The 14290-nt window shown below is 47.9% G+C and overlaps 1 protein-coding gene across 3 annotated transcripts in view; it reads right to left on the bottom strand.

Annotated features, from left to right (window-relative positions):
- LOC140424881 (protein adenylyltransferase SelO-like) overlaps positions 1-14290 on the bottom strand; it is a 132387-nt gene that overhangs the window by 106646 nt on the left and 11451 nt on the right. For all 3 annotated transcript variants that reach the window (XR_011947716.1, XM_072508429.1, XM_072508430.1), the window contains exon 2: positions 8547-8665. Coding sequence is in view for 2 of the 3 variants with exons in the window: in XM_072508429.1 (XP_072364530.1) it covers positions 8547-8665 (119 nt within the window). In the remaining variant the exon portion in view is untranslated. The remainder of the gene's footprint in view (positions 1-8546; positions 8666-14290) is intronic.

Genomic DNA, 14290 nt, shown 5'->3' with positions numbered 1-14290 from the left:
GTGCAATGATACACGCGGCTGCGTATTAAACTACACCTATCAACTAAGATGACCTTTACTTAACTTCTGGATGACTGGCTCTGTGTGGGTAGATAAGGCCTTTATCTGAGTCCCCACGTATGTTGGCTGGAAATCGTCAGGTTCGTCTTGGCTGTGCCTCAAGTAGCGATTGTGGTCTTGAACTTGGCTAGTCGTTATGCTGCAATTGGAGTGGGCACAGGCCAGTCCCAAAAGAGGCCGATCCCTAGTCCGCAGGGCTTCTTATCCTTCTTCTCTTTCCCACCCTTTTGGGCGGGGTTAACTCAGGATCCAATGGATCAATAGGGTCTCGATCACTCTGATCAATACCGGCCAATTAGGGGCGGGTACCTTGATGGCTGGGCGGGTCCTAGTCCTTATTGTTCCAAGTGCGCATGCCTTTCCAAATAAGGGGAGGTGGCGCCGGGGGGTCTGCTACTGTTGCTGGTTCTTAATTTGAGTCTATTGTCCTGGGGAAATTGGTGATTGACCTTTAACAGGTGCAAGTTTCAATTCGGTCTGGTTTTCCTTTGCACAATACACAGGGGTTGTGCTGTGTCCTGGCTTGACCACAATTCCCTTTACACTCTGCGGACGGCCATTTTAGATGGCCACAGACTGAACATGCATGTTAACGTTAAGAGAATCTTGAATTAGGACTCCTAAGTTCCTTTGTGCTGCTGATTTCCTAAGCATTATCCCATTTAGAAAATAGTCTATGTCTCCATTCTTCCCACCAAAGTGCATAACCTCATATTTTTCCACATTGTATTCCATCTGCCACTTCTTTGCACACTCTCCTAGTGTGTCCAAGTCCTTCTGCAGCCCGCCTGCTTCCTCAATACTACCTGCCCCTCTACAGGGGCGTCATTCTCCGACCCCCCGCCGGGTCGGAGAATGGCCGTTGGCCGCCGTGAATCCCGCCCCTGCCCCCGCCGAAGTCTCCGGTACCGGAGATTGGGTGGGGACGGGAATCGGGCCGCGCCGGTTGGCGGGACCCCCCGCTCAATTCTCCGGCCCGGATGGGCCGAAGTCCCGCCTAGAAATTGCCTGTCCCGCCGGCGTAAATCAAAGCTGGTATTTACCGGCGGGACCAGGCGGCGTGGGCGGGCTCCGGGGTCCTGGGGGGGGGGGGGGGGGGGGGGCGTGGGGCGATCTGACCCCGGGGGTGCCCCCACGGTGGCCTGGCCCGCGATCGGGGCCCACCGATCCGCGGGCGGGCCTGTGCCGTGGGGGCACTCTTTCCCTTCCGCCTCCGCCACGGCCTCCACCATGGCGGAGGCGGAAGAGACTCTCCCCACTGCGCATGCGCAGGAAACTGTCGGCGGCCGCTGACGCTCCCGCGCATGCGCCGCATTTCCGCGCCAGCTGGCGGGGCAACAAACGCCATTTCCGCCAGCTGGCGGGGCAACAAACGCCATTTCCGCCCCTCAATGTTGGGGCTCGGCCCCCAAAGATGCGGAGCATTCCGCACCTTTGGGCCGGCGCGATGCCCATCTGATTGGCGCCGTTTTAACCAAAAAGGTTAAATCCTGCTCAAAAAGGGAGAAATGCAGAAACTAGGAAACTATAGACCAGTTAGTTTAATGGGCAAAATTCTCCGTTTGGGAGACTATGTTCTTTCACTGGAGCTGAATTGCACCTGATTTACGCTCCCACTGGTGGCGCAACTCAGGAAGCGATTCCCAACCCTTCACCATACAAATTTATGCCTGGTGAGGATTGCGAGTGATTCCCGATAGCAAGGTCCCGCGACCGGCAACCATCCTCTCGCATCGCAATTCAGCAGCCCTCCGCCCACCCCGAGCACAATTTTTTGGGTCCCTCCCTCCTCCTCAGTATGGGGGTAACCCGACCCCCCCATCCCTCACCCAACAGACACCCCTAAATAAGGAGAGCCCCACAGAGATCCCCTAAATAAAGAGACCCCACAGAGAGCCCCCAAATAAGGAGCCCCCCTCCCAGAGATCCCCCAGAAGAGAGACCCCTGTCAGGAAGCCCCCAGAAGAGAGTGCCCTGTCAGGAAGCCCCACAGAAGAGACAACCGTGTCTGGAAGCCAGAGAGCAGTCCAGGCAGAGGTAATGAAAAAAGAATCACTGCTTAGCAGTGACCTGGGCAATATACCTGCTGACTCAGACAGAGGAAGCAGCACTCCAAACAAAGTGAAGTGCCGTCAGTTTCTAGTTGACCACTTCAAAGTTACTCAATCATGGAGGGAGATTAATGAAACAATGCTGACAGCTGTGTATGTGTGAAAGTTGTCAATCACTGCCTAGTAAAATCAATATCAAAGAGAAATGAATGAATGGCTTGCTGAAAGATCTGAGTGGATTTAAACTCAGCTGACCGGTTTTCTCTTTCCTGGATTTGACCGGTGCTGCTTTCTGTGTCTGAGCCAGCAAGTGAGTGCGAAAGCAGTGATTGTTTTTTTCACTACCTATGTCTGGACTGCTCTCTAGCTTCCAGACAAAGGGCCCTCTACTGGGCTTCGGGGGCGGGGGAGAGGGGGTTCTATTTATTTAGGGAGTCTCGGAGTGGAGTGGGTGTCTGGTGGGATGGTCATGTATTTTGGGGGCTGGGAGGGTTGCCCTCCAATGGTCTTTGCGGGAAACTCTAGCAACTCCCTTAAAGTGTTATCCCTTGGCCCATCGCAAGGTCCACCGCATCAGAGCCACGTTTGCTAGCAGTAATTCTGGCCATGTAATTCCCAGCCCAGAGGTTGAGAATCTTGCAGGCCCAGAGAATATGATGCCTGGCCGGTTGTGGATGCAAATGGTTCTTAATTACCCATTTGCATCATCTCACTGACGCAGGTCGCGAACCTTGATCCCGATTCCAGCACGGGGGCCGGAGCATCGGAAATGTTTTCCCCACAATGCTGGATTCTCTGCCTCATCGGTAACTCCGCTATCAGCGGCATGAGGCAGAGAATTCAGCCTCTTTCTGTCATTGGGAGCCTTTTGGAATCCATTTTTAAGGAAGCAGTACCGGTACATTTGGAAAGTCAAAACGCAATCCATCAGAGTCAGCACGGTTTTATGAAGGGTAAATTGTATTTGACTAACTTGCTGGAGTTCTTCGAAGATGTAACAAGCAATGTAGATAATGGGGGTCCGGTAGATGTCGTGTATGGGGACTTTCATAAGGCAATTAATAAAGTACTCCACAAAAGGTTAATACACAACGTTAGATCCCATGGGGTTGGGGTTAGCTTGGGTAGAGGATTGGCTAACCAACAGTAAGCAGAGAGTGGGGATAAATGGGTCTTTATCTGGTTGACAAGCTGTAACTGATAGTGTGCCTCAGGGTTTGGTCGTTGGGCCCCAACTATTTACAATCTATATTAATGACTTGAATGCAGGAATAGAATGTACTACAGACAAATTTGCAGATGCCATGAAAATAGGTGTGAAAGCAAATTGTAATGAGGAAATAAGAAATTCATAAATAGATATGAATAGGTGAGGTGAGTGCCCAAAATTTGACAGATAGAATTTAACGTGGATAAGTGTAAGGTTATCCATTTTGGTCAGAGGAATAAAAAGGCACCTTATTATCTAAATGAGGAGAAACATCTAATGCTTCGGTGCAGATGATATCTGGGTGTCCTTGTGCAGGAATTGGAGATAGTATGCAGGTGCAGCAGGTGATAAGGAACGCAAATGGAATTTTGGCATTCATTGCTCATGGACGAGAGTTTAAAAGTAGGGAAATGCTGTTGCAATCGTACAGGGCACTGGTGAGATCGCATCTTGAGTACTGCGCACTGTTTTGGTCCTCTTACTTGAGGAGGGATTTTTTAAAAATTCATTTACAGGATGTAGGTGTCACTGGTTAGGCCAGCATTTAATTCCTATCCCTAGTTGCCCTTCAGAAGGTGGTGGTAAGTTGCCTTCTTGAACCGTTGCAGTCCCTGAGGTGTTAAGGAGGGAGTTTGAGGATTTTGACCCAGCAACAGTGAAGGAATGGTGATATATTTCCAAATCAGGGTGATGAGTGACTTGGAGAGGACCCTCCAGGTGGTGGGGTTCCCAGGTATCCGCTACTCTTGTCCTTCTGGATCATAGTGATCGTGAGTTTGGAAGGTGCTGCCGAAGGAACCTTGGCGAGATCTTGAGTGCATCTTGTAGATGGTACACACGGCTGCCACTGTTCATTGATGGTGAAGAGATTGAATGTTTGTGGAAGGGGTGGCAATTAATCGGGCTGCACTCATCCAGGCAAGTGGAGAGTATTCCATTACACTCCTGACTTGTGCCTTGTAGATGGTGGACAGGTTTTGGGGGTCAGGAGGTGAGTTACTTGCCGTAGGATTCCGAGTCTCTGACCTGCTCTTGCTGCCACAATATTAATATGGCTCATCGAGTTCAGTTTCTGAACAATGGTAACCCCCCAGGATGTTGATTGAGGGATTCAATGATGGTAATGCCTTTGAGTGTCAAGGGGCGATAGTTAGGTCCTCTCTTGTAGGAGATGGTCATTGCCTGGCACTTGAGTGGCGTAAATGAAACTTGTCACTTGTCGGTCCAAGCCTGAATATTATCCAGATCTTGCTGCATTTGGACTATCTAAGGAGTCGTGAATGGTACTGAATATTGTGCAGCCATCAGCAAACATCCCCACACCTAACCTTATATTGGAAGGAAGGTCATTGATGCAGCAGCTGAAGATGGTTGGGCCCTGAGGAACTCCTGCAGCGATGTCCCGGGACTGAGGTGACGCCCCTCCAACAACCACAACCATCTTTATTTGTGCCAGGTATGACTCCAACCAGTGGAGAGTTTTCCCCCTGATTCCCAATGACTGCAGTATTGCTAAGGCTCCTTGATGCCATACTCAATCAAATGCTGCCTTGATGTCAAGGGTAATCACAAGGGACTCCTAGCCTCTGGAGTTCAGCTCTTTTGCCCATGTTTGAACCAATGCTGTAAGGAGGTGAGGAGCTGTGACCCTGGCGGAACCCAAACTGAGCGTCAGTGAGCAGGTTAGTGCTAAGCACCAAAAACAGAAAATACTCGACAATCTCAGCAAATCTGACAGCATATGTGGAGAGAAAAGGGAGTTGATGTTTCAAATCTGGATGCTGTCAGACCTGCTGAAATTGTCCAGTATTTTCCACTTGATAGCACTGTTAATGACATCTTCATCACGTTACTGATCACCTTTAAACACAGGACAGGTTGCACCCAAACAAACCTGGGACCAATGCCCCTGCAGGGTAATTTGCTTGACCTGCAGGGAGGCGCATGGGAGTTAAGACTAACTTGGCAGGGGTATGAGAACCAGGATGTAATATTAGAGAGGAAAAACAAAGTGCAGAAAGACTTGGAGTGGCATATAGCACTAGAGTAAGAAATATTACGGTATTAGATTGGGGTCAGAGTAAGAGGGAATGTAATAATGTCTGAATTAGGATTATTGTGCATGTATGTGACTGCACAGAGTGTGGTAAATAAGATTGGTGAACTGCAGGTGCAGATAGGTATGTGAGAATATGGGGCGGGATTCTCTGAAATGGAGGCAGAGCGTCCGCGCCGTCGTGAATGCCGTTGAGTTTCACGACGACGCAAAACGGGCGCGGGCACTACCGATTCTGGTCCCCACAGGGGGCCAGCATGGCGCTGGAGCGGTTCACGCAGCTCCAGCCTCCCTTCCCGGCGGCAACTGGGTGCCGCGCCAACCCGCGCATGCGCAGTGGCGCCGTGCCAACCCGCGCATGCGCAGTGGCGCCGCACCAACCCGCGCATGCGCGGGGAACTTCCTCAACGCGCCGGCCCCGACGCAACATGGCGTGGGGGTTCAGGGGCCGGCCGCGTAACAAAATAGGGCCGGGGCTGGAGAGGCCAGCTCGCCGATCGGTGGGCCCTGACCGTGGGCCAGACCCCATCGGAGGGCCCCCCCCGGAGAAGGAGCCGCCCCCCCCCCCCCGCCCGCCACAAGCCGCCCCTCGGCCCTGCGCGCAGAGTTCCCGCCGGCTTCGAGCAGGTGTGGACGGTGTCGGCGGGACTCTGCCCTTTCCGCTCGGCCCATCAAGGCCAGAGAATCGGCGGATCAGCCGCAGATAGCGGCCCGCGACCGGCGCCGCGCCAAATGGTGCCGATTCCCCACTCCTCGGAGAATAGCGTGCCGGTGTCGGGGCGGCGTGGCGCAGTTGCGCCGATTCTCCGGCCCGGTGCTTGGCTTGGAGAATCCCACCCATGATGTTGTGGCAATAATAGAGACCTAGTTTAACAAAGATGTGGAGATGCCGGCGTTGGACTGGGGTGAGCACAGGAAGAAGTCTTACAACACCAGGTTAAAGTCCAACAGGTTTGTTTCGATGTCACTAGCTTTCGGAGCGCTGCTCCTTCCTCAGGTGAATGAAGAGGTATGTTCCAGAAACACATATATAGACAAATTCAAAGATGCCAGACAATGCTTGGAATGCGAGCATTTGCAGGTGATTAAATCTGTACAGATCCAGAGATGGGGTAACCCCAGGTTAAAGAGGTGTGAATTGTGTCAAGCCAGGACAGTTGGTAGGATTTCGCAGGCCAGATGGTGGGGGATGAATGTAATGCGACATGAATCCCAGGTCCCGGTTGAGGGTGCACTCATGTGTGCAGAACTTGGCTATAAGTTTCTGCTCAGCGATTCTGCGTTGTCGCGCGTCCTGAAGGCCGCCTTGGAGAACGCTTACCGGAGATCAGAGGCTGAATGCCCTTGACTGCTGAAGTGTGCCCCGACTGGAAGGGAACATTCCTGCCTGGTGATTGTCGCGCGATGTCCGTTCATTCGTTGTCGCAGCGTCTGCATGGACTCCATGGACGCGCGACAACGCAGAATCGCCGAGCAGAAACTTATAGCCAAGTTCCGCACACATGAGTGCGGCCTCAACCGGGACCTGGGATTCATGTCGCATTACATTCATCCCCCACCATCTGGCCTGCGAAATCCTACCAACTGTCCTGGCTTGATACAATTCACACCTCTTTAACCTGGGGTTACCCCATCTCTGGATCTGTACAGATTTAATCACCTGCTAATGCTCACATTCCAAGCATTGTCTGGCATCTTTGAATTTGTCTATATATATGTTTCTGGAACATACCTCTTCATTCACCTGAGGAAGGAGCAGCGCTCCGAAAGCTAGTGATATCGAAACAAACCTGTTGGACTTTAACCTGGTGTTGTAGGACTTCTTACTGTAGTTTAACAAAGAACAGGGTTAGATACTAAATATTCCTTGACACAAAAGTGCTGAGAAAACATCGGGAAGGAAAGAAAGGAGAAGTGATCGTATTGATTAAGGAGTATGTTTCAGTGCTGTGAGAGAGAGACGATGCCCAATGCCAAAGGATAAATCTATTTGGCTTGAAATAAAAACAACAGAGTTACCATTACAATACTGGGTGTATTCAATATTCTAGTGGGAAAGATACAAAGAAACAAATTTGCAAAGAAATTCCCGAGGTCTTCAAGAAATATATAATTATAACAGAAGATTTTGGTGTGGCACGTGGCACAGTGGTTAGCACTGCAGCCTACGCTGAGGACCCAGGTTTGGATCCCGGCCCTGGGTCACTGTCCACGTGGAGTTTGCACATTCTCCCCATGTCTGAGTGGGTTTCATCCTCACAACCCAAAGATGTGTTGGTTAGGTGGATTGGCCATGCTAAATTGCCCCTTAATTGGAAAGAAAAATAATTGAGTACTCTAAATTTATAAAAATAACAAAAAATGTAAAAAAATAACGGTGGATTTTAATTATCTAATGTGGACTGAGATTGTAATGGTGTAAAGAGCAAAGCAGGAAGTTTTTATGCAATGTGTCCAGCCAATTTTCTAGATCAGTATGCTTCTGGGCCAACGAGGAAGGAGGCATTCCTGGACCTGGTTCTTGGGAATGAGATGGTCAAGTGGATCAAATGTCAGTAGAAATTAGAACCATTACTTTCAGGAGTAAAATTAGGACACACTTTTTCACACAAACGGTGGTAGAAATTTGGAACTTTTCCCACAAACAACAATTGATGCAAGATAAATTGTGAATTTTAAATCTGACAGTGATAGATTTTTGTTAGCCAAAGGTATTAAGGGATATGGTGCAAAGATAGATATTTGGAGTTAGGTCTCAGATCAGCCATGTTTGTGAATGGCAGAACAGACTTGAGGAGCTGAATGGCCTACTCCTGTTCCTATGTCACTACATTCTCAGTCATAGAAACACGTCAAATTAGTAAATAGGAAATTGAGATGAAAAGCTTGAAAACTCGAATAAGCAGAATCATTCCATAAACAAGTTTAAAAATGCCATTCTTGTATTGATAGAAACACATAAAAACAAAAGTAAACAATACATTTTACCGATTTTATGTCTATTAATGCTCAGTTAAAAACAGTACAAATTTAGCACACCAATTTTATTCAGAATACAGGCAGCACCAATTAATTATTAAATTTATTAATTTAACCATTAAATAATTTATTTATTCTAGATGTAATGGATCAACACAGAGACCACAGTGATTGAAAAACATATACTAACCTTTGATACTGCTACCAGCTTGGCTGCAGACTTGAAAGGTTCTGGCTGAACAGCTGAAAAAATACAATCCCTCACTTGACGTACATAATTTTCTTTGATAGGATCAAGTGGAAAAGATTCTGTAATAAATACAAAGATTTTTTTTGTTGTAATTTTCATTATTATCAAAATGGAGTATTCCTCAATCGAGGTCAAATTTGTTGTTGGCCACAATTCTATGCTTCTCACCAAGGCAAGATTTTCCCCTCTTGACTCCCTCCCTCCCTCCACCCGCTCCATCCCCAAAAGAACAACTTTGAACCCCTCAACGTTTCTCCAGCTAAATGTATTTTGCACTGTAGCCCACCCACTGACTGAGGGTGAGGAAAAGGAGTAAAAGAGATAGGGAAAAGAGCAGAATGGTAAGTGGAGGGAAAGAGAGATGTAAAGGGGGTGGAGAGATAGTGAGAGAAAGAGAAAGGAGAGGGATGGAGCATTGAGTGAGGAGAGGAGAGAGTAAACAAAAGGAGAGCGAGATGAAGCACAGTGTAAGGAGGAGAGAAGAGGAAGTGTAGAGAGGAAAACTGAGAGAGGAAAGAGGGAGAGGATGAAAGGCGGTAGGAGGTTAGTGAGAGAAAAAGGAAGGATAGGTCGAGGAAAGGAGAAAGCAGAGAGGGTTCAACACAGGAAACTACCCAAAAGTGCAGAAAGATTGCCCAGCTATGTTGTGTTCACAAAATACAGGGACTATCCAACCCAGCCAATTAAAGTCCAATTGGTCTATTTTTTTTTTCTTTCGAAATTTAGAGTACCTAATTCTATTTTTTCCAATTAAGGGGCAAATTAGCATGGCCAATAGACCTACCCTGCTTCATCTCGCTCACCCTTTGTTTCCTCTCTCTCATCTCCTCACATTATGCTCTATCTGTCTCCTTTCCCTTTCTCTCACTATCTCTCCAACCCGTTTACACCTCTCTTTCCCTCCACTGACCTTTCTCCTCTTTTCTCTATCTGCATATCTTTTTAGGTTGTGGGGGTCAGACCCACGCAGACACAGGGAGAATGTGCAAACTCCACACAGACAGTGACCCGGGGCTGGGATCAAACCAGGATCTCGGCGCCATGAGGCAGAAGTGCTAACTACTGCGCCACTGTGCCGACCGCAATTAGTCTTCTCTTAAGCATCAGCAAAACGATGGAAGGTTTTGTTACCAGCGCTATCAAGCAGCACTTACTCAGCAATAAATTGCTCACCAACACTCATTTTGGGTTACTCCAGGGCTACTCAGATCTAGATTTCATTACAGCCTTAGTCCAAAGACAAAAGAGCTAAATTCCAGAGGTGAGGTGTGAGTGACTACTCTTGACATAAAGGCAACATTTGGCAAAAAGAATCCTCGCAAAACTGGAAACAAAAGGAATTAGGGGAGAAACTCTCCATTGTTTGGAGTTGCACCTAACACAAAAAAGATGATTGTGGTTGTTGGAGGCCAATCATCTCAGCCTCAGGATATCTTTGCAGGAATTCCTCAGGGTAGTGACTGAGAGCCAACCATATTCAGTTTTGTTATCAATGACCGTCTATTGTTTTTCTAATACTTCAATTGGCACTCACGGAATATGAGAACCCGGCAGATACAGATTCAAAGTTTTTTTTTAAAATTTCCAATTAAGGGGCAAATGAGCGTGGCCAAACCTGCACATCTTGTCTGCATGGGTTTCCTCCCACAGTCCAAAGATGTGCAGGTTAGGTGAATTGGCCATGCTGAATTGCCCCTTAATGTTCAGGGAAGTGGGGGGGGGGGGGTGGCATGGTGGCACAGTGGTACCCTAATAAAACATTTTTTAATGCCCAGGGATGTACAAGTTCGGTAATGGGATTCCGGTATAGGACGAGGTGAACACACGATGGGTCTGTACAGACTCAACGGGCCGAATGGCCTCCTTCTGCAGTGTAGGGATTCTATGATCTTTGATCAAACCCGGCGCCGTGAGACAGCCCTTCTATCAAAAGGTCAGAAGTGGGGAAAGTTGCTGATTATTGTGCAGCATTCATTACCATTCTTAATTCCTCAGTGTTATAGCCTGACAGGAGGCCCAGGCCTGAATACGATTTACTCAGACAAGGGGGCAGGGCTACCCCCTTTTCCTGTGACATAAATATCCGGCCCGGTTATGTGCTGGGTGCCCTTCGGGGAGTAGGAGGAGTATATAGTTAGGAGAATAGGTGTATAGGTTAGGTGTATAGTCCAAAGAGGTGCAGGTTAGGTGGATTGGCCATGCTAAATTGCCCTTAGTGTCCAAAATTGCACTTGGTGTTGGGTGGGGTTACTGGGTTATGGGGATAGGGTGGAAGTGTGGGCTTGGGTAGGGTGCTTTTTCCAAGAGCCGGTGCAGACTCGATGGGCCGAATGGCCTCCTTCTGCACTGTAAATTCTATGAAATCTATGAGAATAAAACAGAACTTTTCTATAGTCATCACTTCAGAGTGGTCGCTTGCCTGAATCTTAACATTCAGATATTGAAGCAGTCAGTGCCTGCATGCAGCAACGTCTGGACAACATTCAGGCTTAAGGCTCACACCACACAAGTGCCAGACAACGACCATCCCCAACAAGGAAGAATCTAACCATTTCCCTTTGAAGTTCAACAGCAATATGATCAAAATCCTGGTGGTTACCATTGACCAGAAATGTAACTGTACCAGTTCTATAAATAGTGGCTATATGAGCAGGCTAAAGCTGTGAATTTTGAGGTGAGTAGCTCATCTACACCATCTAAAGACATGTCAGAAATGTGATGGAATATTCTCCACTTGCCTCTAAGTGCAGCTCAAACATTATCGAGAAGCTCTACACCACCCAGGACAAAAGGCATCTTCCTCCGCTTTAAATATTTCTTCAGCTTTCAAAACTCCATGTACAGTAAAATCTTTATTATATGTTTAGTCTGGCGAATGAGAGGTGTCTGATAACAAAATGAAGGCCAGAACCTACGAAAATTGGCAACCACAATTGATTGCCACACCTTCTTATTTACCTTAGTCTGGAGCTGCAGATTTCTCACCCCGGCTCCAGCCCGGGTTTGGTGAGAAATGTGCACTGCACCTGGTTCCCGGGTCCTTTCTATGCAGAGCTGTAGTTGGTGGGTTAAGTCCCCTTTTTACGACACTAGCTGTCATAAACCAGATAAGTTTAAAGGTCCCAGCCACTTTGAGCCAGGGACAAGGTAAATGTATCAGGTAAGTGGGTGAGGGGTTAGGGTGATTGCGGGGTGTGGGAGGGGTTGGGGTTTTATTGCCTGGTCAGGAGGTAGTGGGGGTCAGGAGGGTTGGTGGGAGTGGGAGAATAGTTGGGCGTTGGGGAGAGTGGTTGGGATGGGAAGAGTGGCAGTGGTCAGGGGCTGAAAAACCATTCAAAGTCTTTGATTTAAATAGGAGTATTAGATGGTTCCACATGCAGGATAATTGCCCATCAAATGTTTAAACTTCCCAGGCAATTACCATGCAGTCTTTGTATGATGACTTTGGTGGTGGTGGTGGGGGTGCCCCCTCAGCACATTCATCTGTGGCAACGTACTAGAAAACTAATCCCCGCAAATCGGAAGTTTACTGTTGCTAATTTTTGGTTGGCTCTTAATTCGTAATTTGCTCTGTTTGTTCAACTTTTGCTCTAGAGTCGCCAGGTATCTTTATGATACCGCCACGAGGTTCACGTTCAAGTACTGATCAATAACTCAACACACCAATTAGAAAGATTCAAATCAAAACACATTTATTATATACAGTAAGTCACTACTTGTGCATATAACTCTACTTTCTAGACTATTTCTATCACTAAAAGACCTATACTTAGCTTCGGAATTGGCCCACCAGGTCAGGGGAACAAATGGCCTTTCATTCAGGTCCTGAGTCTGCAGGATTCAAAAGCTGGTCTGAACTTGTAGCTAGGAGCACCTATCTCGTAGCGAGCATTGACTGGAGACTTACTTGGTTGATGTGGCCGCTTGGGCAGTTCGCTCTCAGGGCTTGATTCGCGTTGTTGAGTGACCCTGCCAAGATCGATTTGAACTGGGGGCTTTACTTTATAGTCCCCAGGGGCTTCCCGCCCTTCGGGGAGGACCCCGTACCTGGTTCCAAATGATTGGACTGCGTTCCGATCACTTGGATCGATTTCTCCAATACTGGAGTTGTTCCCTGATCGCTGGGCAGTCCCTAAATGTCCGTTGGCCTTCCTTTGTCTTGGCTCCTGCTGGCGCCGAGGAGTCTGGCTTGGCTTTATTCACCTTAAGTGTTGCAATTGTGCCTTGGAATCGCTCATTACTATGCAGATGGCTGCTGGTTTCAGTGCTGTCTGGTTTTTGCAAGTTCCAATACACAGGACTTCTGCACTTGCTCGTTTTTGCCTGTGTTGACTGAATTTCCCTTTAGTCTTTGCGGTTCTCCATTTTAAGTCGGGAAGTGGCCAACCCAGGTGGCTACACACCCTCCTTGTGATCCCTAGCGCGAAGCGTGAAGGATCACATAACTGCGTTGTCTTCATTCCCTGACCCAGCGAGCACTCTTCCATGGCCTCTACACTGACCATAACTATGCATTAAAAATGTTAACTTACAATTTCTAAGTGGCGCTATGTCAGACAGAGACATGCATTACAACACACAAAAAAAACGGTACCTCTAACTGTCCTCAATAAACTACTCACTAAAACATTCAGTCATATTAACTTCCTAAACAATACAAAATAATAGCAGCATTCACATTTTTCCTCTGGCTTGGCAGTCAAGCACAGGGGTGTACAATATTTCCACTTCTTTATTTACAAAAGATGCAACACAAATGGTCTTTATTGTAGATCAAGGGGTTTGGGGGCCTGGTGAAAACTGAAAATAGGGGATCTCATTCTGTATACAGGGGTGCGAGAGCGGTAGGCTCTCCTTCGCCCTTTCCTCATGTGGATAGTCTGCACGATGCTGCAGAGTATCGCCCACACAAATAGGGATTCGACTACGTAGGAAAGGGAGTACCATGTTATGAACTTATCACACCATGCTGGTGTGGTGTTGCCTGTTACTGGGCTCTGGGTGCTATGGGGAAGTGAATCATTAACGGCCGGGGGGGTTGGGGTCAGGGGGCTTGCATTCGCGCGCAACCGAATACACATTATAATGGTGGTGATCAACACGGGGGATGTCCTCATTCTTCTTCTTTCTCTTCTCGTCTCTTCCTTTCCGTTTTGTCTCTTTTCCTGGAGCTTCTGGGGTTCTATGGATCAAGCATAGTGTCTGTTACTATCTTGGTTAATATCTCGTCTGTTAGTATGTCTGTCCTTTAGTGACAATTCCTTTACAATTTGTCACCCCGTGTGACTCCCTCATTTTCTTTTTAAACCGAATATTCAGGACAAGACATACTTAAAAATACTGAAACAGTGCGAGCCGTCTCGCAGGCTGTGCGATTTACCATCCAAATGTTTGAGGATGTAAATAGCATAGGGATGGCAACCTAAGGGTTGCTGGAAAACAAAACAAAACTTTTTGAACCAAAAGTGCCGAAATGAAGTGCGTATGGGCCGCGACGGGTAAGAATTGGATGGAATCCCCGGGTAGGACGGTGACCAATGCCATGTGTGCTCTACCCGAGCGTAGCTGACCAGAGGGGGGGGTCCTCAGGCAGGGCGGAGACCAATGCCGTTTCTCCACTGCCTGAGTAACCGACAAGAACGAGCAAAAATGTAGTCATCGTGGGGGGGGGTTGCCGTAAAGGT

Source organism: Scyliorhinus torazame, chromosome 6, assembly GCF_047496885.1.
Source record: "Scyliorhinus torazame isolate Kashiwa2021f chromosome 6, sScyTor2.1, whole genome shotgun sequence".
NCBI classification, from domain to species: domain Eukaryota; kingdom Metazoa; phylum Chordata; class Chondrichthyes; order Carcharhiniformes; family Scyliorhinidae; genus Scyliorhinus; species Scyliorhinus torazame.
The sequence above is the reverse complement of the archived record's forward strand: the minus strand, read 5'-3'. Positions and strand labels throughout refer to the sequence as shown.